Source organism: Trichosurus vulpecula, chromosome 3, assembly GCF_011100635.1.
Source record: "Trichosurus vulpecula isolate mTriVul1 chromosome 3, mTriVul1.pri, whole genome shotgun sequence".
NCBI lineage: Eukaryota > Metazoa > Chordata > Mammalia > Diprotodontia > Phalangeridae > Trichosurus > Trichosurus vulpecula.
The window spans coordinates 163,776,161-163,802,335 of record NC_050575.1 but is presented as its reverse complement, the minus strand read 5'-3'; the positions used below and the strand labels follow the sequence as shown (position 1 = coordinate 163,802,335).

The 26,175-nt window shown below is 38.9% G+C and overlaps 1 protein-coding gene across 1 annotated transcript in view; it reads right to left on the bottom strand.

The window, feature by feature from the left end:
• GPR107 (G protein-coupled receptor 107) overlaps nt 1-26,175 on the bottom strand; it is a 90,606-nt gene that overhangs the window by 21,361 nt on the left and 43,070 nt on the right. The window contains exons 15-17 of the mRNA XM_036749044.1: nt 4,038-4,087; nt 2,293-2,376; nt 779-900 (exon numbers count right to left, since the gene is read on the bottom strand). Of these exons, the coding sequence (XP_036604939.1) occupies nt 779-900; nt 2,293-2,376; nt 4,038-4,087 (256 nt within the window). The remainder of the gene's footprint in view (nt 1-778; nt 901-2,292; nt 2,377-4,037; nt 4,088-26,175) is intronic.

Genomic DNA, 26,175 nt, shown 5'->3' with positions numbered 1-26,175 from the left:
ATAAAAGGGAATATAAATATGGCTGCCTTCTGGCTAACCCCCCTACAAATCCACAAATCAACTAAGATCCAGCATTTAAGTATGGATTACCTACCATCTGATGAACCTTCCGAGGTCTATACCTTTTCCTTCTCTAAAGAGTGACAAAGACCTCTCTTTCCTTTTTAGAAATTCTACAAACTGGAATCCCTCTATGAATTACAATTATTTCCATTCTGAAATGAAACGTTTAAAGTTACTTGCTATATTAAACAGAAAGGTCCATTTTAACAGTTGTATGAAGTTAGTGCCAATGCATTAACTAGGATGTTAACCCAACTTTATGATGACAATGGTATCTGTAAATTAGCAAGATTAGCAAATTTAATACAAATGACAGACTTTTGAATTTTCAGTCACCAGCTCCTAACGTCAGAAGCTGAAATGGCCTGCCACCCACTCACAATGATTTTGAACCTACCAAGTATATTCCAAGTTCTGTCATCAGAAACACATTACATTAATTACTAAAAGGAACTACTAGTCTAAACATGTCAACCATTCTTAAAAGAGTGGCAATCTATTTTTTCCTGAACAAACTGTGCAATGCTTGGCAGATACTTCAAACTACTGGGGTCTAAATATCTATTTCTTTTAGTCAGATATAGAGGAAATTTACCTCTGGAACACCTAAACAGGTTAACTTGGCCAATTCACACTGGGGTATTTTTATCCAATGAGAACTGAGATGGACAAAGAAAATAAAGATTTTTTAGAGAAGAGGACAGAGATTCCTTACACAGATTCCATTTCCAAATCATCATCTTCCTGAGAGAGTTGCAGATATGGGTTATCAGATGCTGGGCGGAATTTATAGCCAGTTAGAACAAAGAACACCAGAGTTGCCATTTCATCCAGTAGCTGCAAAATGAAAGACACCGCCCCCCCCATGCCCAGAAAGGAATTAGCCAAGAACTATACTTGGAACAGAAATAAAATTAAACAAAGTAACATATATAATCCCCTCTCCCACTGTCAGTTTGTGCTCTTCCATTAAACTCAAAGTTCACTGGTCACAGTGGTTTATTGGGGCAGTTTCACTGAAGCCTCAACTTTTTGTACTATTCTAAGAAGATGAATTTAGAAGCACTTTTTTTAAACATGAACATGAGGTATACTTTTTAAAGGAAAATAAATCTCCCTCAAAATTGTTTGGCAGCTCAAAATAGTTAACTTATTCCTAGTATCCTCATCTTACAGGAAAGGAAACTGAAGTATAAAGAGATTCATAACTTGGTTATATAGATAGGATAGTGCCAGAACTAGGCTTTGAACCCAGGTTTCCTAACAGTAAGTCTAGTGTTGCTTTCTCAAAGTGAGAAGGTCCCTCAGGAATTACCCTATACATATACTTTATGGTATGATGAGAGGCAGTGCAGCAATAGTGGATAGATAGTTGGATGTGAAGTCAAGGAGACCTGAATTCAAGTTCTGCCTTTGATTCATGCTAGTTATGTGCTGTGTAACGAAGGACAAATCAATTAACTTCTCAGCTCCAAGCAAATCTCTAGGACTATGTTATAAATGGGCCGCTGCTGTTTGGTGGTGCAGGGAACTTTCATACCAGGAGTTCCCTAAAATGGTGAAACAGAGGTCTGCCTTACCATTCCCACCAATTAAAAAAATTTTTTTAAAAAGATACTAGAAGGGGCAGCTAGGTGGTACAATGGACAGAGTACCCACCCCGGAGTCAGAAACCTGAGTTCAAATGTGGCCTCAGATGCTTGACACTTACTAGCTACGTGACCCTGGGCAAATCACTTAACCCCGATTGTCTTGCCAAAAAAAAAAATATTAGAGTTGGTAGGGGCAAGGGATCAAGGGTATTTTATGTAAATAAATGCATAAACAGGAAAAAATCATTTTAGTTTATGGGGGAGGAGAGCTAATTAAAGGGCACATTTTAGGTTTTCTTTCTCTGCCTAAGGTCTGTCTCTCCCTCCACCCCCACCAAAATCTCTGTAAACTAAAAATTAAAACCAATAATGTGATTACTTTCAAATTTTCCATATGATCAAGCATCTTCCATGGACAAAAGGCAATTTGAAGATAATTAGAAAAAGAACAACTTAGCAGTTTACCCTCAGGTAATGAGGTAACAGTGAAGAACTATAACGGATTTCCTGGGTGTGTGTGTGTGTGTGTGTGTGTGTGTGTGTGTGTGTGTAGGGGTGGGGCGGGGGAGGATGCCTTTATACTCATTTACTTAAATTTCTTAGAAGTCTAATATACTCCCTCCTGCCAACTACATACCTGGTAGAGCCATTTCCACTGGAATGGAACAGCAAGTTTGAGGAGAATTGCAATGATCCTTGTGAAATAAATGTAACAGACAATCTACAGACAAAGGGAAAAGTAAAGTAAATAAAATCAACATTGCATCCATGCCATCATTCTCTTCTACTCAAATGCTTTTAAACTAGAGAAAGCCATTTGGAGCATATTACTTCAGACTTATAATGTCAGTTAATAAATATGGGTGAGAGGGTAAAGAAAAGAATTGATTTTGTGGCAGTTACACTTGAAATAATAACTTCATTATCTCTCTAGACAATACAAGTGGTCATCATAGTGCAACTAGAGAAGAGTACAAAACATTTTGAGTATGGTCAATTTGAACTCTAAAATGATCCCTTTGCCATCTCATTCAAATATACCCCCCTTCTCTCTATTCAGCAGAAAATAATGCCTTCTTTGGTTTCAGTCCCCAAGAGATACATTTCAATTCCCAGGCTTAGAGATATATTTGTAATGATTCTTCAACAGTGACAACAGAAAACAATGCAACACCAAAGAGAATCCAAATGTTCAGATCCTCACATTCCTGGTTAAACAGACTGATGCTACACATATGTGAGGGACACATTCACGGGAAGCTAAAATACTCAACCGACTTGCTGGTACAGGACAGCCTTGAGACACTGCTCTCAGAACACTTAAACAACACCTTACTCTGATATGGATTTAACCACACTGCGTGACACAATCATCAAATCTCACTGGGAGTAAACTGAGGGTTTGTATGGTCTCCCATTTTACAAAGTCTTGGTGAGATATCCCTGACTTTGAAATCTGAAGTTAAACTCTTAAGACACACATGTATCTAGAGATGGTCCTAATATGACTCCTCTACTTGGTTCAAGAGGAGAAATATTTAATCTCCATATTTGGTTTTTTAAATAACAAATACAGCTAATTGGTTCGTGGTTCATCCACCCCTGCCATCTTTGCTGTTTACAACCCTCATATTTGCTTAGGAAAGTGAACTATTTGAAGCTGCTGACAATGCCAAAGTCACAGATGGTGTGATAGAAAGATTCATAAAATACTTCTTTCAGAGTGAGTAGACCAATTCTAGGAGGCTCTTGCCTGCCACCCCCACAAAGGGTCTGGAATTTCATCTTTTTAGGAAAAATTTGTGAACTGAATGACTTCTAGCAAGCTTTTTTGTAATGCTATAATTAAGAACCATTTCTCATCTGTTATCTTGTTTTCAAGATTAAAAAAAAAACCTGCTACAAATAGTTTTTCTATTCTCAAAGAATGAAAGTTCTTCACCACAGAGTGAAATTCGTTTTCTTTAACTGCACTATGGAATCTAGAGAAAAAGCATTGTATCTTCAATCTCTATGGCTTTGCACTGGCTGTTTCTCCTGTCTAGAAGGTGCTTCCTCCTCACCTCTGCATCTCAGAATCCTGTTTCCTTAAAAGCTCAGTTCAAATGCCACCTTCTACAAGAGGCCTTTCCTGATCTTTGCTGCGACTGTTTTTCATCACCCCCAAATCATCTTGCATTTATTTTATATGGATTTTCTCTATGCTTATATATGTACTATCTTTATTAACAGAACGTAAGCTTCTTGAGGGCAGGACCTGCTTCATTTTTGTCTCTGTATCCCCAAATCCTAGCACAGCACATGACAGAGAGTAGGCACTTAATATACTGATTAATATACTGAACTTGGTTCTCATTTACAGAGCTAAGATTTCTTACTCACCAATACGTAGTAATGTCTGAATAATTTCAGCTTTGCTAAGTTAATAGCAGCTACAGAGAAAAGGGAACAAAAGAAAGGGATCATTATTTTATTTTATAGCAAGTTACAATCAGGTGGTTGCAATCGCCTCTCCAAAAAGAGTTCAACTCTGGTACAGATCAGCATTCCCCTGTAAAAAATTATACATCCCAGGTGTTCCGTTCATTTGGCAATGTATGCTACAAGTAAGTATCACGAAGGTAAAGGGAATATAGTGGAAGCAAAGTACTTGAAATCCCAAATTCTGCTTATAGAATTGCACTGTCTCAAACTGGCTCAAATGTACCATTTGGAAGAATCTCTTATAGCTGAGGTTGTGATTTCAATTAACCACATCTGTGCCTTTTGCAGAATTCAATTAAGTTTTCCACTTTGATCCTTTTTCACTTTGCAGTTGTGATAACCCTTTTAAGCACATCACCTGTTATTCTTCTGGCTAAGTTCCACCAAAATCAGTGTCCAAGGTCAACAGAGACAACAAACTTTCTTATCTTCATCTATCATTATGAAATATTGATGACTAAATAGGGGATTTGACACTTTTTCTAGCTTGGCAATTCATTCATCATAAATCCCACTGTAATAAGTTAATTCTTATAAGTAACATTCTCAGTTATTGCCTCAATTTAAGCACATGACAATTGGTGGTGAAGAAAGGAACTTTTTCCTTCTTATTTCTTCTATGGCTGATGATTAGTGCCAGCAAAAAGGAGAAATTTACCCTTAACATGGTTAACAACTTGCAGCATATTGAAAAACAGGGTTTGCATGCCTGGATGAATTGATCAAGTTATCTGCCTGATACTAAGGCACGGAAAATCCTTAAAGGAATCAGAGTTCTCAGGAATTAAGGAACTGCAAAGCAACAACAACAAACATTAAGTGCCTACTATGTGCCCAGCACTGTGCTAAGCATTAGGGATACAAATGTAAAAATACTTTCTACCCTCAAAGAGTTTATGTTTTAATGAGGAAGACAACATGTAAATAATTAGGTACCATAAAATATATACAGAATAAAAGAAGGTAATCTGAAAAGGGAAGGCACTAGCAGCTGTAGGTACCGAGAGAGGCCACCTGAAGAAGGTGGGATATGAGTTAAAAGAGAGTCAGCAAACATTTATTTTATCCAATGGAGAAAACAACATACAAAAAATTGCACGTGCGCACGCGCACACACACACACACACACACACACACACACACACAAGATATGTACAGAGTAGAAAGAAAGTAGCCTCTTAAGGGCACCAGTAGCGGGGTGGGACTGTTAAAGGCCTCCTGCAGAAGGTGGGAATTGGACAGAGCTGTTTTTTCCTATTTAATTCTTTTGATTTATTTAATTTTAGTTTTCAACATTCACTTCCATAAGATTTTGAGTTCCAAAATTTCTCCTCATCTCTCCCTTCCCCCCTCCCCAAGATAGCATGTAATTTGATATAGGCTCTACATAGACATTTACAATGAACCTATTTTTATATTAGTCATGTTGTAAAGAAGAATCAGAACCACTGGGAGAAACCATGAGAAAGAAGAAACAAACAAAAAAAAGAGAGCAAATAATATACTTCAATCTGCATTCAGACTCCATAGTTCTTTTTCTTGATGTGGACAGCATTTTCCATCATGAGTCCTTTGGAGGTGTCTTGGATCCCTGCTTTGCTAAGAAGAGATAAGTCTATCAAAGTTAGTCATCACACATTGTAGCTGTTACTACATATAATGTTCACCTGGTTCTTCTCCCCTCACTCAGCATCAGTTCATTCAAGTATTTCCAGGTTTTTCTGAAGTCTGCCTGCTCATCATTTCTTATAGCACAACAGTATTCCATTACACTTACATACCACAACCTGTTCAGCCATTCCCCAATTGATGGGCATCTCCTCAGTTTCCAGTTCTTTGCCACCACAAAAAGAGCTGCTATAAATATTTTGTACAAGTGGGTCCTTTTCCCATTTTTCTGATCTCTTTGGGAGACAGCCCTAAAAGTGGTATTACCAGGTCAAAGGGTATGCACATTTTTATAGCCCTTTGCGCATAGTCCAAATTGCTCTCCAGAATGGTTGGATCAGTGCACAACTCCACCAACAATGCACTAGTGTTCCAATTTTCCCACATCTTCTCCAGCATTTATGATTTTCCTGTTTTATCACATTAGCTAATCTGATAGGTGTGATGTGGTACCTCAGAGTTGTTTTAATTTGCATTTCTCTAATCAATAGTGATTTATAGCATTTTTTCATATGATTACAGAGAACATTAATTTCTTCCTCTGAAAACTGCTTGTTCATATCCTTTGACCATTTATCAATTGGGGAATGACCTGTGTTCTTATAAAGTTGACTCAGTTTTCTATATGTTTTAGAAATGAGGCCTTTATCAGAGAGACTGATTGTGAAAATTCTTTCCCAGTTTTCTGCTTCCCTCTTAATCTTGGTTGCACTGGCTTTGTGCAAAAACTTTTCAATGTAATGTAATCAAAATTAGACATTTTGCATTTCATAATGTTCGAATTAGGCTGAGTATTGAAGAACACCTGGGAATTCAGGTAGAAATAAGGAGAGAAAGCATTCCAGGCATGCTGGGCTAGTCAATAAAAAGGCGTAGTCTAGGGATAGGCTGTCGTGTGCAAGGAAGAGCAGGAAGCCCAATATGGATTGCAGAGTATGTGGATGGGAGTGAAGTCTAAGAAGAGTAGAAAGGTAGGAAGGGGCCAAAGGCAATACGGAACCCCTAAAGTTTACTGACTGTGGGGGTATCTGTAATATGGTCAGATTTGGACTTCAAGAAGATAATTTTGGCAGCTACGTGGAGGATGAATCGGAGTGGGGGGAGACTTGAGGCAGGGAGACCAATAGGAAGTCTATTGCAACAGTCGAGGTGAGAGGTGATAAGGGTGTGAACTAGTTATGTGGCTGCATGGGTAGAGAGAAGAGGAGTATCTGAGCCATGTTACGAAGGTAGACACAGTAAGATTTGACAATGGACTGAACAGGTAGAATGAGAAGTGGAGGTAACACTGAGATCCTAAGTCTAAGTGACTGGGAAATTAATGGTGTCTCCAACAGTAATAGGGAAGCTCAGAAAGGGAAGAGGAAAATTTGGGGAATAGATAAGAACAAAAGGACATACACATAAACATCTGCTTTTATGAAAACTGTATTACAGCACATTCACTAACAAAGGCTCTCTTCACTATTCCTTACCCTTAAAACTTTTAACTTCTCTGGTTCTCCCATCATTTGAAAGTATTTATAAACTATCATTTAGTCTTTTTTGTTTCATGGAAGGAAAATAACACCTTAATGTTTAGATTGTCAGGAGGACAAGGAGATAGTTAACACCCTCGCAACCTACCCCTATATAAACATTTTTAGTTATCTATTGAGGGAACTGAGGCTTTTCCAAAGAAAGCAATGTACTACACCTATTTCCATTCACTTTGGTGAATAAGAGAAAAGGAGCAGCAATTCATCCATTTTTAAATGCTTACATTTTTCCTGTTCCATTTTTCTTGTCTGAGAAATCTGATAAATGAGACCTGTATATATCTACTGCTACTGCACACAAAAGTGTCACTTATTTATATATTATGCTTGGATTTCTAAGTACTTTTCAAGCACATTAGATTCATTTCAAAAAAAAAAAACAATGATACTGGGAATCATTATTTCTATCCTGTCAGAGGGTGAATTAAAAGCAGAGGTTTGCTTTAATGGAAAAGGAATTCCACCCCCTACCCTCATCTCTTTCCTTGTCCAGAGCAGTGTCTTCATTATGGCACATGAAAGAGGTGTGTCAACTGTTCTCATAACTGGGAAATCCTCTGAAGGCAAGCTGTCTGTGAACCTTTATGGAAACATATTAGGAAAATTCAGACACAAGTGTCAATTAAGATAAGTCAACTTAAACAAGAGCCATGCCACTTCAAAGGGTAAGTTATGACATTCTAGATAACCTGGTATTTGTTTCTAAGAAATGTATTTCTGTTGGACAGGGGAGAAAAATGAACTACCTAAATGTTTTTGCCTTTACTAATCAGTCATGTAGTAGGCATAACTGAAAAGTAACTGCTACTTTCAATCACAGCAAGTAATGTCACTTTGTTTAATGTCACAAGTTAATGTCTTGCGTCACTTTCTGAGATTTTAGTTGCAGACTTCGAAGTGGAAGACAAAGTGGTTATTTACTGGAATGGTTATGTAGGTTAGGACTAACTATGGCACATGAGACTGTGGCACGAAGTAAAAGGAGCATGAGGAGCCCTGGATTTGATACTTATTACCTCTGTGACCTTGAACAAACAACCTCAACCTCTCTGGGCCAGTTTCTTCATGTGAAAAATGAGAGGGTTTGAGATCAGGTCTAAATTCTGTGTTCCTATGGCCTAACAGTGGCTGTCAAACCTGGCTTGAAATTCAAGCTTGTAAAAGTAAATAGGAAAAAATCATGAACTGGAGACATCCAGAGCCCTGGGTAGTCCATGGAAGGCATGGCACCACAGATGTCAATAGCTCTGATTGGCACGTGATGAGTCAGGATGCTGGGTAGGCAATGGAAGATGATGTCTCACTGGTGGGAAGGAAAAACAGAAGGGAAAACTCCTCCTAGCTAGGCAGCATGTGACTTTTCCCCAGGGTTATGCAATGAGTCAGTGATGTAGCTATCAGAGGGCTAGAATCCTGAGCTTCAGATTGCTATTCTTCACAGGAGGATTTCACTTGAGCTACAAAGCACTGCTTGCTAAATGATTCTTTTGAAAATACTAAAGCTAGGTGCCAAAGGGATTGTTAATTTGGGGAGGAGGGAATTGGGGAGAGAAAAGGGAGGGGGAGACGACTGCTATTTCTGGTCCTACCACAAGAAAGCAAAAATAATGGTTTAAATCAATAGCAAGGATCTTAAGTGAGGAGACACGGGTTCTAATTCTGATTCTGACAGAGCCTCACTGTGTACATGTAAACTGACTTTGCCTCCTACAGCTTTAAATTCCTTTTCTGTTAGATGAAGGGATGGCCTGGACAAACATTCCCTTTCAGCTCAAACATCGGAGGGCCATATGTACAATTTTTCCTATAATGTTTAAAAACTGTAAGACACACCACCATAAAAGTTCAAGAATGTGAGGCCAAGTGCCTTACCTTATTTCCAGGGGATCTCACCACAAAGGAGAAGTATAAACATCCCCAAAGCCACCACCTCTTCAAACCCTTGTTTAAAGGGTCAGTGCCTGACCAGACCTGAGCTACTGCCGTATTGCTCTTATAACGAAGCACAAATATGCATCTACAAGTGATCGTTTCTCTGTGGTTCTCTCTCCTCCCCCTCAGATCAGAACAAGCAGATAGCACCTTCCCTGTAGGCTTCCATGGTGTGCTCTGCCAGTGTATGTTGACAAGGGGAGGGGCTCTCCCTTATTTCCTAGGCAAAGGTAGTCTTCTTCATTTCCCCCAGGAATTTCCTAAATGATTACAGAATGACTAAAATAATGAAGAGATTGACAAAGTTAGAACCCTAGAGGTAGATGCAACACAACAGTAACTCAAAACACAAGACTACCAATGCTCAGTCATCATCACCTATTTACTTTAAGAAATTAATACTGAATGATTCATATAGTATATAAAAACAAAAGGCATCTACAGCTGCTGGGGATGGGGGTGTGTGTGGAAGGAGAAAGACTGAATGCAAACCTGAATCTACTGACTAATGTTAAGACTTTTTCATTTTGGAAAAGACTTCATTCCAGGTTTTAGAAAACGTAGCGTTCTTTGCTAATGGCTAAGCAAAGTTTTTGTACATTGGTTTCACCAAGGTCTCTGAACAACTAGATAATGCTTTTATTTTCTTTACGCAAAACTGCTCAAAGAGTCCCCAAAGGATTTAAGGAAGATATGTATTAAATGGAAGCCACAATGTCCACAGAGAACCTTCCACAGAGTCAGTGGCTCACCAATGGACTGGCTATGTGTCAAGCATGTTGTAAAGCCTAGTCTTCATTGTTCTCATCTGTTAAGTGGCCTATTTATTAAGGCTAACTAAAAATGGAAGCAAACATGGTAGAGAAACAGGAAGTAGTACAGAAAATTCCCCCTCAAAACTCCTCCAAATAGATCTAGAAAATGCCTCAGACTGAATCCTAATGGGGAAATCCAAGAAAAAAGTAACAGGAAGTCATTTTTCCAGCTGAGGTCAGCACAGGAAGAGAGAGGTCTGTGGACACTGGGGAGAGGATTTGGCTAGGAATGCCCATGTGTAGAGCCCTCCAGTACAGGGAGAGGCTGTGCACCAAGGCAAAATGAGGTCCCAGACCCATAACAGGGCACCCCTAGACCTTGACAGGAACAGGTGACACCTGACAGCTTTGTCATCCAGCAGCTTCATGACCCAGTTGTGGGTCACAGATCCAGGGCCAACTGAAGACTGGACTTGCTCTTAGGGGTGACAGTCCAGGGTGAGGAGCAGTTGTGGGCCTTGAGTGGTATACCCAGAGAGGACCAAGTTCAGAAATAAGTATCAGCAATGTGGCTTAGATCCTAAGAGCAGAGCAGGGTTTCTCTTCCAGTTTCTAGTCCAGTCTGAAGCCTGCAGAGGGATAAACAGGCTAGGAATCCCAGACCAAAGGGGACCCTGAAGTTCTGTCATGATGAACCAACAGAGTTTTCCATCTAGCTGACAGTGACTGAATCTAGCAGCAATCTATTATTGTTCAGATCCAAACCAGGTCAACCTTGAAGAGCTCAGACCAGGGGCTAGCAATCAGACTTTGCCCTGGACCTCAACACTGTTGACAATACTGCAAGTTTGCCAATCCCAGTTTAAGCTATTCCTAGGATAAATCCTGGAAGAACAAATACCCAAGAAAGCAGCAGGACGAGCACAGACCTGCCCTCCAGAAGCACAAAGCCCAGCCCTAACATTGATCTGAAGACAAGAGTAGGCTGAAAGAATGAGAAAAAAAAAAAGAATTCCATTATTAAAAAGATATGATTACTGAAATATTCAAGACACAAACTCAAAAGAAAAGGATGATTCCTGACTCCAAAACAAGGCCTCAAAACACAGCCTGGAGAATTTTTACAACCAGTGTCTCTGATGAAGGCCTCATTTCTAAAATATACAGAGGACTGAGTCAAATTTATAAGAATACAAGTCATTCCCCAATTGATAAATGGTCAAAGGATATGAACAGGCAGTTTTCAGAGGAAGAAATTAATGCTATCTATAGTCATATAAAAAAATGCTCTAAATCAATATTGATTAGAGAAATGCAAATCAAAACAATTCCTAGGTACCACATCTTACCTGTCAAATTGGCTGACACAACAAAACAGGAAAATCATAAATGCTGGAGAAGATGTGGGAAAATTGGAACACTAATGCATTGTTGTGGAGTTGTGAACTGATTCAACCATGCCGGAGAACAATTTGGAACTTTGCCTAAAGCGCTATAAAAATGTGCATACCCTTTGACCCAGCAGTATCATTTCTAGGGCTGTCTCCCAAATAGATCATACAAGTGAGAAAAGTACCCGTATGCACAAAAATATTTACAGCAGCTCTTTTTGTGGTGGCAAAGAATTAGAAATTGAGGAAATGCCCATCAATTGGGGACTGGCTAAACAAGTTGTGGTATATGAACGTAATGGAATACTATTGTGCTATAAGAATGGAGGAGCAGGGGCAACTAGGTGGCTCAGTGAGTAGAGCACCGGCCCTGGAGTCAGGAGGACCTGAGTTCAAATCCACCCTCAGACATGTGACACACTTACCAGTTGTGTGACTTTGGGCAAGTCACTTAACCCCCAACTGCCATGCCTTGCCCCCTCCAAAAAAAAAAAGGTACCAGGAAATATTTATATGAACTGATGCTGAGTGAAGGGAGAAGAACCAAGAGAGCATTATACACAATTACAGACACACAGTATTTGTGATGACTATCTTTGATAGATTTGGCTCTTCTCAGCAATGCAAGATTCTAAGACAACTCCAAAAGACTCATGATGGAAAAAGCAATTCACATCCCAAGAAAGAATTACAGAGTCTGAATGCAGATTGAAGCAAACTATTTGCTCTCTGTTTTTTGTTTTTGTTTTGTTTCTTCTTTCACGTGATTCACTCCATTGGTTATAATTCTTCTTTACAACCTTACTATTGTGAAACTGTTTAGTGTGAAGGTATATGTAGAATCTATATCAGACTGCAGGGTGGGGAGGGGGGACAATAGGGAGGGGGAGAAAATTTGAAACTCAAAAACTTGAGGAACTGAATGCTGCAAACCAAAAATAAATAAATAAATAAATTTAAAAGCAAAAAAAAAAAAAACAAACAAACAAAAACCCTCCCCCCTGCCCAGAAAAAAAAAAAAAACAAAAACCACAGCCTGAGCACAAATTCAATTAGAATTTCTGAAAGAGTTAAAAAAAATTAGGAGCTTAAAATGTTTCTATCAATGAGAATGTTAGAGGAAAAAAAAATTAACAGAAATGAAAGCCGTGGAAGGAAGAATTGTAAAGGGAATTAACAGGAGCTAATTAAAGGGAAGTGAAGGTACCTGAGCAAGGTTACAGTAGCTAATCCCATTGAATCTGAAGCACAATGGGGAAGGGGATGAAGCAACCTGGGCCCATCACCAAAATGCAGGCACTGGAAGGAATTTTAGCAATGGGAGAAGGGACAATGTTTTTATGTTTGACCCCTTATAAAACTACTGAGGGCAGTTAGGTGGCACAGTGGATAGAGCACTGGTCTTTTGATCAGGAAGACCTTCGTGACTTCAAATCCACCCTCAGACGCTTACTAGCTCTGTGACCCTTAGGCAAGTCACTTAACTCTGTTTGCCTCAGTTTCTGAGCTGGAGAAGGAAATGGCAAATAACTCTAATATCTTGGCCAAGAAAATCCCAAATGGGACGTGAAGAGTCGAACACGACTGAAAGGATTAAACAATAAAAACAAAAAAACTATTGACCCACAGATGAATGGAAAATTGAAACACTTTAATTCTTGAAATTCTGGTCATTATATGGTTTTTAAAAAGTACTTGTGCCAATGGTAAAGACATTAGGCTCCTTTTTAAAAAAAAGTTTTTTTGGAGGTGGAAACGCAGGGCAATTGGTGGTTAAGCAACCTGCCCAAGGTCACACGGCTAGTAAGTGTGTCAAGTGTCTGAAGCCAGATTTGAACTCAGGTCCTCCTGACTCCAGGGCCGGTGCTCTACTCACCGTGCCACCTAGGTGCCCCCGATATTATGCTCTTTTAAGACAATCTTATTCTGTAAAATCCTTTGTCAGTAATGGCAGAGTTAAACGTTTCCCTACCTTTTCCTCTAAAATTTCTCTAGCAAAGTCACCTTCAAATAATGGTCTGTTTTACTGGCCCTGAAATATTCTTAGATTCAGCACTGACCTTCTACATCTCCAGTTAGTCTACATGGCCAGCACCTGCAACACTGCGAGCTGTGTCAGTCAAATATTGCATCCTAAGCTATAATCTGAGTTTCCATACATCTTTCTTACTTTGCTTTCCTTATTTATAACTCAGCAACATGCTTGAAAATGAAAAGGGTCATAGTCTGCAGGCATAGCCTGGACAGCAACCAACAAAACTTTCTTAGATGAATAAATCTGACCTCTGAATACTTAGGTTAATTGAATAAGAAGAGCTAGTTAATAAGAGCAGCTCAGGCACAAGTAAATCAACTATAGCTTACATATACTAGCCAAAGGAATAACTTAAAGGCAATGAGTACAAATGAATAACCAACAAAAACCAAATGTATTATCTCTTGCTCCAATCTAGAAACTATAGAGTAATAAGAGGAATGGGAATGTATAGGTCTGGAATCAACACTGAGTCTTTTAGCAACTTTAGGTTAAGCCATTCAAGCTCGTGTTTCAAAAGAGAAATAAGTAATGCTTTCCCAACACCGGCATGGTGAAAAAAATGGGCCTTGCTTTAAAAAAAAAAAATCTAAGCAGTGCCTAGGTCCACAAGATGGCATCCGAGCCACGTAAGTGTTATGTGACACCCTATGAATAGTAAGTCAGTGAATTTACTATGCATATCTTCCAATCAAGCAAATGATAGAAATAAAATTCCTATACATATGAAAATATTGGTAACAGCATTTTTTCTGGTCATAAAATAATTGGAAATAATTGAGGAATGGTTGAACTAATTGCAGCATATGACTGTAATAAGATATTATTGTGCTCTAAAAATAACAAATATGAAGAATTCAGAGAAACATAGATTTGTATGAATTGGTGTAGTGAAAAAAGAAGAGCCAAGAAAACAATATATATGATGTCTACAATAATAAAAATAAAAATACCTAAAAAATCAGACCAGTTTAATTTTGGGTCAACACAACTGATGAAACACACTTCCTCTTAGTAGAGAGATGGTAATCTAGAAGCAGACTGTTGATTATGCAATCAAATGTGATTCTTCTATCTATTTGTTTGCCTGCTTTTGTTGATTTTAAGGTAGATGTTTATGATCAGAGTACCCAGGGTATGAAAAATAAGAAACATCAATAAAAATTTTAAGTTGTAAAAAGTTAGTGAGGTCTAGATATGGTAGAATAATGTGAAAAATTTCCAGAGAGGTCAGTAAGAGGGTGAAGCTATCTTTCTCTTGAACGCTCATTCCACTGCACATAAAGAACAACGCCTGGGAAGCTATGGTCCTAATGTATTTTTTTCAGTAGCAATGCTGACTGTGACATGCTGCAGTGCCTTAGGAAATAGCTAGCCATTCGTGACCAGACTGCACCAAGTTTCAAAGCACTGCTCACACACTTATGAGAAAACAGCACAAAAGTCTGCAGCTGAGAAATTTTTCTGTTCTATATTAAGCAAAATAAAGGAATCTTTACATTAAAACACAACACTGAAGGAAGTGGGGGAGGATAACTGTGTCTCATGAGCCTTATGTGAAACATAAAATATTGGAGTTTTTTTTCTACACACCAATATGCATCATTTTGTCTTTGTGAAGCCTACAAAGCATGATCCAACTGTGACTGGAATATTAATACATTTTTCTATTGCACTTCACAGGAATCTCCCTTTCTTAATGAAACCAGTGTCTAAAGCTTACTTAGAAGAGATCTAGTTCCCAATAATCTTCAGTGTCAATAGAATCAATTGTTTCACTTCTATGTGAAAATAATGGATGATGCAGGTTTGACAAAGCTATAATTGCAACTAAATTCTCAATTAAATGCAGGTAAAGAACTTCTATAAACATTAGCTCAGATAGGCATTTATAATCCAGAGATGTGCCAGAAAACCTGGGGTAAGAAGAGTAAAGAGCCAGGCATGTGACTCATTCAAAGAAAAGAAAAATTCACAAGTGCGTAGGTGAACAAACATCTCAAAGCAGTGATTTTAACCCAGATTTTTAAAACATCTACAGGCAGGGGTAGGGTAGTAGGGGTCTTTCCCTACTAGAAATGGAAAGGATGGCAAGAATGAATCAGAGGATATGAAGACTTTGAAATGAATGAAATCTTCAAAATGAAGATTTGAAAGGGAGTAGCAGTGTACCAAGCCCTGAGTAGGTAGAGCCTTAAGCCTCAGATGTACCCAGAATATATTAGTGCTTTCTTATCCACAAGAAGGGAACAAAACAAACGTTTATATAGCACTTACTATGTGCCAAGCTCAGTGCTAAGCACCTGTTTTAAATATTGTCTCATTTGATCCTCACAACAACCCTGAATTTCAATAATAAGACTCACGGCCTAAGGTTGGTAATCAAAAAAGTGTTAGGAAAGGTGCCTTAGACACCAAAATCTTTATAGCAGTATTTTCCATGACAGCAGAGACCTGGAAACAAAGAAGATGCTCATCAACTAAGGAAAGACTAAAGAGAGTGCAGTACATAAAAGTAATTGAATGTTACTGTTCTGTGAGAAATCAGAAAAGCATGGAAAGATTTACATGAACTGATGCAGAGTAAGGCATAGCCAAGACACAAGGACACAATAATGGACACAATGATAACAACACAAATAGAAATAATAACCGTCATAAAAACAATATACACTGAATGTCTCAAAACTGTAAAGACCCAAGCTGAAGATATGAGAAGGTATTCCTCCGTTCTCCTCTCCTCCCCCTGCCCAGAGGTGAGAGTGTCCATGGATGTGGAACACTGCAAATAAGGTTAGATTTTTCTCCATGTGTTCATTAGTATCACTGAATATTTATTCTCTTTTTAAAATTCTTGGTTACAAGGGAAGGCTCTCTGGGAGAGGGAGGGAAAAGGATACAAGGGTAAATGTAAGTGATGTAAAAACAAAAGATAGCAATAAATATCTATTTGAAAAATGAACCAAAAAAACAACAAAAAATCAGTAAATGTAGAGGCTATTTTCTTATTCAAGCAAGATGGGCCATGGCCATGAGACAAACAATGATTATTTTCCTTCATTCCCACAAATACTTTTTCACTGTGGTCACTGATAGGAACATACTGAAATAAAACAGTTTTCTGGCATGAGTCCCTGAGATCTAATGGGAATTTTAAATAGCCACTAGCATCTGGCCACATAAGTCTGTAGTCAGCTCCACAGTGACAGTGGCCAAAGAGAAAAAGGATCAAGTGGTCTTTGATTTAGTTTCTATTCTTGTTACATAGCCATCATGAGCATACTAAGCTCAAGGGTTTATTACCTAATAAATGCTTTTCAAATGTCAAGAAAACAGTACATAATGAATACGGTTTGGTGGAAATGTGGGTTTACTTTCAGAACACTGCAACGACTTAAAAAAAACCTACTCAATCCATAAACCTGGGGTTTAGCCAATCTCAATCTACTTAATACTTCTGAAGGTTATCTAGAAAGTAAATGGTAGAATATTTCCTGAAAGGACTCAGATTCTTCACCAATGGCAGAGGTAAAATGAATTACCAACAGAAGAGAAACTGCATATTGAATTCATGGTGTATGTAACCAAGCCACTTTTACAAGGTAATGAAATCTGGATGAGAAGGGGATTTTACAGGATTTAAAGGCTATTATTATTCCAGGCTCGAGGGTAATAATCGCCAGTAAATAGTGCCTCCCCCGCAAAAGCCAATGGTTGCTGCAAGTTTAAGTCTCAATCAAGCCTCCTCCAAGAATATGCATCACAGAAGTAAGTCTGCATGATAAAGAATCTAAGGGCAGGTACAGCTAGTAAGATTAGGAAAAGTAACTTCCACCTAGGAGTAAATTTGCCTTGAGTCAGTCAGTCAGTCAATAGCATTTTTTAAGAACCGAGTCAGGCCTACAGCTAAGTGCTGGAGATACAAAAAAAAAAAAAAAAAAGACAAAAGATAGTCCTTGCTCTCAATGAGCTCATAGTCTAAAAGAGGAGATAAAATACAAACAACTTTGTAAAAAGAAGCCATATACAGAATAAACTGGAGATAATCAATACAAGGAAGAGACTAACATTAAGAGGGGCCATGAAAGGCTTCCTATAGAAAGCAAAATTTTACCCGAGACCTGAAAAAAAAGTCAGGGAAGCCAGGAGGTGGAAATAAGGAGGGAGAGCATTACAGGTGTGAGAGAATGGCCAGAGCTGAGAGATAAATCGTCTTGTTTCACAAATAATAAAGGAGGACCACAGAAGTACGTGATGAGGTATAAGGCATAAAAAGGGGGGAGGGGGCAAGGGAGGAGAAAGAGGAGAGTGAGATTATTTGTTTTCTGGGAGACATAATGAAGGCCTTGGAATACCAAACAGAGGATTTTATATTTGAGCCTGGAGGTGATAGGGAGCCACCAGAGTTTGCGGAACCTATTCAGTAGGAGGGAGGGGTACCACGGCCAGAATTGCACTTTAGGAAGATAGATCTCTTTAGCTGAGCAGAATTAGACGGATCACAATGGGGACAGACCTGTGGCCAGGAGACCAACCAGCAGACTAGTGCAGCAGTCTAGGTATGAGGCTGATGAGATAGAAAGGAGAACTTGAGGCAGATGAAGCAAACAGGATGCAGGATGTGACCAGCTAGAAAAGTGATCAAAGAAGACTATGCATTGAAGCCCCCCCACCATGGGCTTACCTGTGTGCTTTCACAAAGCACCCCCAATTTCAGAACAACTCTTCCCCTCCCCTTTCCTATTCTTTTTGCTCATCTGTATGATAAAGGCACCTCTGGACTACCAGATATCACAGGTATTTTGGAGCCTGCAGCCTATCCTCTGACTCTCCCCCTTGGGAGCAGGTCTGCTTGGGTGCATTATCCCAATAAATGCCTTTCTTTAACATGGACTGTCCGAGTGAATTTCTTTCAGGACACTAGGACCCACCAATCTATTCTTCAAGGTGATAAAGGCCTGCACTGGAGTGGTGGCAGGGTCTGACAGGAGGGAACATACTTTGGAGATGTTGCAAAGGTAAAACCAATAGGCCTTGGCAATAGATGAGATATGGGGAATGGATAAGGAGTCAAGGATGATATAATATATATGAAGTGCTGTGCAATTTCTAAATACTATATAAAAGTTAGAAGGTAGGTAGTGCAGCCGACAGTATTAGACCTGAAGTCAGGAAGACTGAGTTTAAATCTAGCTTTAGACATTTACTGGCTATGTGACCACGGGAAAGTCACAGCTTCTGTTTGCCTTATGTTCCTCATCTGTAAAGTAGGGATAATGATACATTCATCTCCCAGGGGTATTACAAGAATCAAATTAGATAATAATTGTACAGCACTATATAAATGCAAGCTTATTCTTACCATAATTTGTAATAATAGGTAATAAATAATTGTCAGCATTATTAGAATTTCAACATACTTGAAGTAAAAAGCAAAACCTTAGGTAGAAAGTCTTTATCACATGAGGTAATGAGGATAAGAATTTAAAGCCCAAGGGTCCATGCTATCTCCAGCAAGTAAAACAAGAAACAAAACCCACGTTCAAATTCTGGTTCTGCTGCATATAACTGTGTGTCCCATGAAGGGGCCTTGCCAAATCACTTCAGCTCTTTGACCTTTTGTTTCCTCAGTTATAAAATGAGGGGCTATGTTAAATATGGGGTTCTAAACCGGGGTCAATGAACTTGTTTTTAAAAATGTTTTGATGACTGTATTCCAATATAACTAGTTTCCTTTAAAATATTAAGTTTTATTTTATGTATTTAAAAATATCATTTTACTGAGAAGGATCATTAAACTTCACCAGACAGCCAAAGGGTTCTATGTGTCAACCTGAAAGTTTAGTTAAAAGAGGCAAACAGGCTAGATGATATATAAATCCATATTGTTTTATTCTCTTAAAGCTAGAAGAAACGTGTATACATGGAGCTACATAAAATTGGACTGTCTGATAAAAGAACGAGCAGCCTTAAATACGTTTTAGGACAATCTCAACTCAGGATGTTTGTGTCCCTCAGATTTATGGTCTCCATATGTGTTTAATCATATCATGAGAAAGGAAGTTTCTTAGTTGAATAAGTTGTAAATACAATAAAACAAGACAACTGAAAAAGTGTCAATTGGAAATTACAATTCCTGGATATCTGTTTCCCCTGTATAGCATATGTCCATAGGATACCAAGATAAGAAAAGTCCCACTATTCAAGGGAATGTTTGGTTCCAGGTATACTGTCCTTTAGGGGTACAAACAGGAAGAATGCTCCTATAGTTGCTGACACAGGAAAGGGCATTTTTAGAGCAAAGCAAAGAATGTCTGGTTGATTAGTTCAAGCTTTGGTCCTTTATTGGGGTTCAAATGATCTTCAATGATTGTCACATGATATAAAAAAGGTTAAATATCGGGATCCTTCCAGTTTAAAATCCTATCATCTACTTCTATCAAGTTCTATTAAAGGAGAGGTGGGACCTTTACAACAGCTCTACTGTTGAATGCTCAAACAGATGGACAATTAAAACAATGACCCAAGAACCTGAAGTTAGGTTCGTATACCTAATTTAGCTTTGTTACAATATATCACACCAGTCCGAAGAAAGAAATACATATTCAGTTCGAAAACTGAATCCTACAAAAGATGCGCTTTTTTGTTTGTGATGTTCCCCTGGGCTCCCAAGCAGCAGAAGACATTATGCAGAGTGAAGCACAGCTCCTTTGACTAAAAATTTCCAAAGCATTAACAGTCACCCCAAATGTTTGATCAAAAAAGTTCTGAACTAATACAAAAACATGCAACATAAATGTACTGCCATGAATCAACATATAACATCTGTCAGAGTCCAAGAGCTTTGCCAAAGAATTAGACATGCCAATCAATACTAAATGCAACAGGCCCTTTTATTTGGCATATTTAAGAGAAGACTAAAAAGGAAAAGCCATGTGGCAAACCAGAAGGCATCCAAGGAAATGGGAAGCAAAGACAAGTTAAGAGTACAAGGGCAGCCTACTGATGCTCTCTTTACACTGGGGCCAGAAACAACATGTAAGCATGGATAGTACTTTAACCTTCTTATTTCAATGGGGCCAGGATGGGTAGCTCCAAACTGGGGTAACCCCCAAATCTTCTTCCACCAAGACAGAGAAAAACACCATCCAAGTGATATGGGAAAAGTATATCACCAGGAAGCCTCAGGCAGGATAGCTTTTAATTCATAGCAGGAAAAAGGAGTCCATGAAGCACTAGGACTTCAGGGATCAATGCTTCAGGATGGCTCAAGTAATTTGGGAGTCATGATCACTCAGGCATTATCTGGGGATTAAGGGGATCAGAGCAGGCCCTAGACCAGAGCTGCTCTGGTATTTTATGGCAAGAGGAAGGATCCCATTCAGGCAGGTATAATTTGATTTCCACCTCTGAGGTCACAGGCAGGGGAAACTAGAAGTTTCTAGCCTAAAATATTCTAAGTATAAAAATCTGCCAGGGTAGGTAGGATTCCAGAAACGGAGCAGAAAAGGAGGCACCAGGTAGGAATGGCCTGTTGGATAGAGAAAGATTAAACCAGGAAAACCAAAGTCCTGTCCAGATTAAACAGCATCTATCTTAGTCTAACCTATTATCATCTAAATATGCAAGCTACTTTGTCACTTCAGAGGTAAAGAGGTAAAAAACCAGAAGTAGAGGGAAGAGTTACATTTCTGGCCCATGTCAGTTGCGGTAAATGAAATAAAGTATTACTTTTGTCATTCCAGTCCCTCTCCATTTTCTGTCATTCTGTATATTGTCTCTCCTTTCAAAATTGGTCACCACTCAATAGGCCCCATGCTGTCACCTTGTGGAAAAACCACAAACTGCCAGGCAGACTGTACAGTACTGCCTCAGGCCACAAATACAATGGAGGCCTGCTCAACCCTGCTTCCCTTCACGGAGGACAGCAATTATGATCTCCTCCTGGTATTCTCTCAACCAGGAATAGCATAGAATACAGCTTTATTCTCTGTAGAACATAAAGTGCCATCAAGTGTTATTGGGGATGACTTCTTGGCATTCTGGCTAAGATCAAGTGAAATGTTATTGTGTGCTTGGGACCAACTGCTGGTGGTTAATGGAAGGAAAACATTAACAATAAGTTAACAAATGCTGTTAACAGTGATTATCCCATGCTTTCAATGTGCTTCAGGGATGAAAATAAAAAGAGAATGCAGGGAGCTGAATCCAAAGGGATCTGTGAAAGAAAATCAGGAAAAGTAGAGATAAAGGGGAGGCAAAGAAAACAGGGACTAAGAAAATGAGAAGAAAAATACACACATTATTTTCCCTCAACTAAAAAAAATGCTTCTCAGGATTTAAAAAATTTTTAATCAGAGTTGGAACAATGGAGATGGATGTCAGAAGAAACTCTGAATACCTAAACTCAACAAAGAAAACTGAGGGAGGAAAAATCTTTCTTTTTAATCATCAGTAACATAAGTGGAAGAACACTGGATATGGAGCCAAAGACATGAGTTCAAGTTCTCATTAGGTCACTGCTCTGATCTCTCCTCTCTGGGCCTCAGCTTCCTCACCAATAAAATAAGAGAGTTGGGTTAATTGACCTTAAAAGCATATCCAGCCCTGGAATTTGATCATTTGCTTTACATAAAAAGACTACTGCTCTGCTCTCAAAATGCAACTCTACTCACTATTGGTGGAGTTACAAATAGGGCCAATTATTCTGGAATAATATGGAGAAAGAAACTACAATGTCAACACCCATTGTTTCAGAGATTCCACTGCTAATGATGTACTCCCAAGAAGGTCAATGACAAAAAGAAAGGTCCCATATATACCACAATATAATAGCAAAAAACCAGAAACAAAGTAGATGTCCACCAAGGAATGGCTAACAAGTTATGGTACATTAATATAATGGAATATTACTATGCTATAAGAATGATGACTATAGTGAATGCAAAGAACCATGTAAAGACATATATGAAGTAATGGCAACTGAAGTAAGCTGAACCAAGAAACCAACATACACAACTAAAATGTAAATGGAAAGAATGACATCAAAACAAAACTGAGTGCTAAGAAATTATAATGACAAGCCTGGCCCCAAAGAAGAAAAATAAGAAGACACCCCTCCACACTTTCTCAAAGAGATAGGTGACTGTGGGTATGGTACACGGTATGCAATAATGTCAAACCTTTGAAGTATATTGCTTATGTAAGTAAGGTGGATTTTAGTGTGTGTGAAGTTGATTTTTGTTATTATTTCTTAGGGCTCAGTTTCCCAGGATCCATAGCCATAACAATCTCTTGTTCCCAGGTATTAGATATGAGTTCTCACGATTATAGTTCAAAACATCACCACACTTGCACAGCATTATATGATGATAAATAATATAAACATTTATGTTTAAATTGTAAATATCTACTGTGACTGTGCAGTAAGATACAGGGCTGAGGTAATATAAACTTGTGAGGCTATTGCTGACAATGTGCCTTCTTTGTCTGTTGCCCCATAAAGCAGGTGGGCATTGGTCAAGGAGGAGGGGAACCTTTAGGGTTGAATACACAAGCTGGAATGCTGTGTGTGCCTTGATCAGCCCTCATCAAGGCTTGGGAGGAACTCTGTGTTTGCCTCAACCGGTCCCCATTGAGGTCTGGAGGGATTTAGGGGAGTGTACAAGCTGTGCCTGTCCCAATTGACCCCACTGAGACATAGGGGTAGTTACCCCTTTCTCTCTGGCCCTTGCAAGAAGGGTGATTAGGGAATGCTGTAGCAGTTGGTGCTCCCATTATCAGCAACCCTTGTGAGAAGACCAGACTAGAATAAGGTAAGATTATAAACCCCTTTAAAGCTGTTTTTCCTGTCTGACCAGATCAAGAGTGAACCCATGTTAGCACCCCTCTTGTGTGGATGTATCTTGCAGCTAAGTTTTGCTGAAATAGGTTTTTTTTGCTCTTTTTTATTCTTCATTACAAGGAATGGCACTCTGGGTAGGGGAAGATGGAGGGATACTTTGGGAAATGTAAGTAATTCAAAACCAAAAGATATCAATAAAAAATTTTATTTTAAAAATAAAAAAAATTAGACAGTATTTGATTTGGGAGAAATGGACAAGCAACATTTTATATGAAAAAGATCTAAGGATTTCAGCTAAGATTAAATAAACCAACAATATGATATGGTTGTTAATAATAATAATAACTTAAACACACACACACACACAAATACAACTCCAGTAAATGAGAGATCAGTATGCATTAAGAAGCAGTACCAACATTACCTTATGTGCAATCTTATGGCTACTGTCGTGTTCTATATTTGAAAAAGGACTAGAATCTGCTATGATGTTTGAATGGCCAGTTTATAAGCCTAACATCTATCGTAATAAAAATCAACTCAACAAATATTATGTGTAGGACTCTGTGGTATCGCTGGAGATGCTGCCACCATGGAACTTACACTGTAATAGGGGAATATGATAAATACATTAATATGTACTACATATTAAGTAAAAAGGCCTAAGTAAAATGACATTTCAAGCCTGAAGAAGGGAATCAGGGAAGATTTTCTGGAGGGATGGCATCTGAATTAAAATTTAAACAATAGGTGAAAGGCATTCTAAGCATTGGGAACAGCATGGAAGCATGACACCTGTGTGTGAAACCTGTAAATACTGAATTCTAATTGGTCCAGATTGTGGGATATGTAGAAGGGAGTACTATGAAGAAGTTGAAATCAAAGGGTCAGAGCTGGAAGGGACTTTGCAGGCCACTGAGTCTACTCCCTCATTTTACACATGAGGAATCTGAGGTACAAAGGGATTAAGCGACTTACCAAGGGTCAGCTTATGGTATTTAAACTTTACTCCCTAAGAAGCTGATGTGCTGCAGGGTTCTGAGCCCAGGAATGACATTGCTTATGTATACCTCTTCTCACAGATTAGGCTGCAGTGCATAGGATGGATTAGAAATGATGGAAACATCCCCCAGTACTCTAACTTCATTGTAGTTTTAAAGAGGAAAAGAGGATAGAAGCACATACCAACCCCAATATTTTTTTAAAACAGGCTATAGGACAGAGCTAAGATGGTCAAGTAAAGGCAGGGACTTGCCTGAGATCTCCTAAATTCCCCTTCCAACAACTTTAAAATAGTACTTCAAAATGAATTCTAGAGTGGTGGAACCAACAAAAGGATGCAGTGAAAGAATTTTCCAGCCCAAGACAATTTAGAAGGTCAGTAGGAAAGGTCTGTTTCACTAGGTTAAGAGTGGAGCTCAGTCTACTGTGGACCACACCCTGACAAGCCAGCAGCAGGCCTTGGGAGTGCCTGAATCAGCAACAGCACTTCTGGAGCCCTCAGCTCACAAATAGCAAGGGGATCAGAGAATTGGTCAGAAGGAGATTATAGCTGACCCTCTGCTGGCACTGGGAGCAGGACTCTGCTGTATTGCCCATATAGAGTTTCAGGTCACAATCCTAGAGTGAGGAGAAGCACTAGCAGGAGCAGGGACTCTCATTACAGTTCCAGGGCAGAAAAGACCAGTGCTTGTGGTCACTCACAGACCAGAGCATAAGCCAGGAGGGAAGTGACCACACCCCTCTTTAGATCATACTACCTTGAAAGAATTGAAAACTTACAGACCCCCAGAGCTACCTCTGAAAACAGGAACATGAAAAACCTTATGCTTGGGACAATGCCCCCTCAACCCCAGGAGCAGAGTCCAACTTATTTAACATAAAGTCAAGAAATAGGATGGAAAAATGAGCAAACAAAAAAAGACCCTTACCACAGAAAGTTACTATGGGGATAGGAAAGCTCAAAATACAAACAAAGAAGACAACCAAATCAAAACAGATACATCCAAAGCCTAGAAGAAAAATGTGAGGGGCAGCTAGGTGGCACAGTGAGTAGAGTACCAGCCCTGGAGTCAGGAAGACAAGTTCAAATCTGGCCTCAAACACTTGACCCACTTACTAGCTGTGTGACCTTGGGTAAGTCACTTAACCCCAATTGCCCCTGCCTTGCCCCCTGCAAAAAAAGAAAAAAAGACAAGAATAATATGAATTGGTCTCAGGCCCAAGAAGAATTCCTGGAAGAGCTAGAAAGGATTTAAAAAATCAAATAAGACACACAGAGGAAAACCTGGAAAAATAAATTAGAGTGATGTAAGAAGATTATGAAAAGAGTCAACAACTGGATAACGGAGGCATAAAAAAATTAGGGAAGACAATAACACCTTAAAAAACAGTCTAAGGGGCAGTCAGGTGGTGTAGTGTATAGAGCACTGGCCCTGCAATCAGGAAGCCCTGAGTTCAAATCGAGCCTCAGACAATTTACTAGCTGTGTGACCCTGGGCAAGTCATTTTACCCCAATTGCATTTAAAAAAAAAAAAGAGGCGCAAAAATCCACTGAAGCCAAGAACTCCTTAAAAAGCAGAACTGGCAGTAAAAGAGGTCTAAAAATTCACGGAAGAAAAAACCTTAAAAAGTAGAATAGGTCAAATGGAAAAGGAGATACAAAAACTGACTGAAGAAAATAGTTCCTTAAAAATCAGAATTGGGTAAGTAGAAGCTAATGACTCTATGAGACATCAAGAAAAAGAAAACAGAAAAAAAAATGTGAAATATCTCAATGAAAAAGCTGACCTGGAAAACAGACTGAGGAGAGATAACTTAAGAATTATTCAACTTCCTGAAAGCCATGATCAAAAAAAGAACACAGACATCT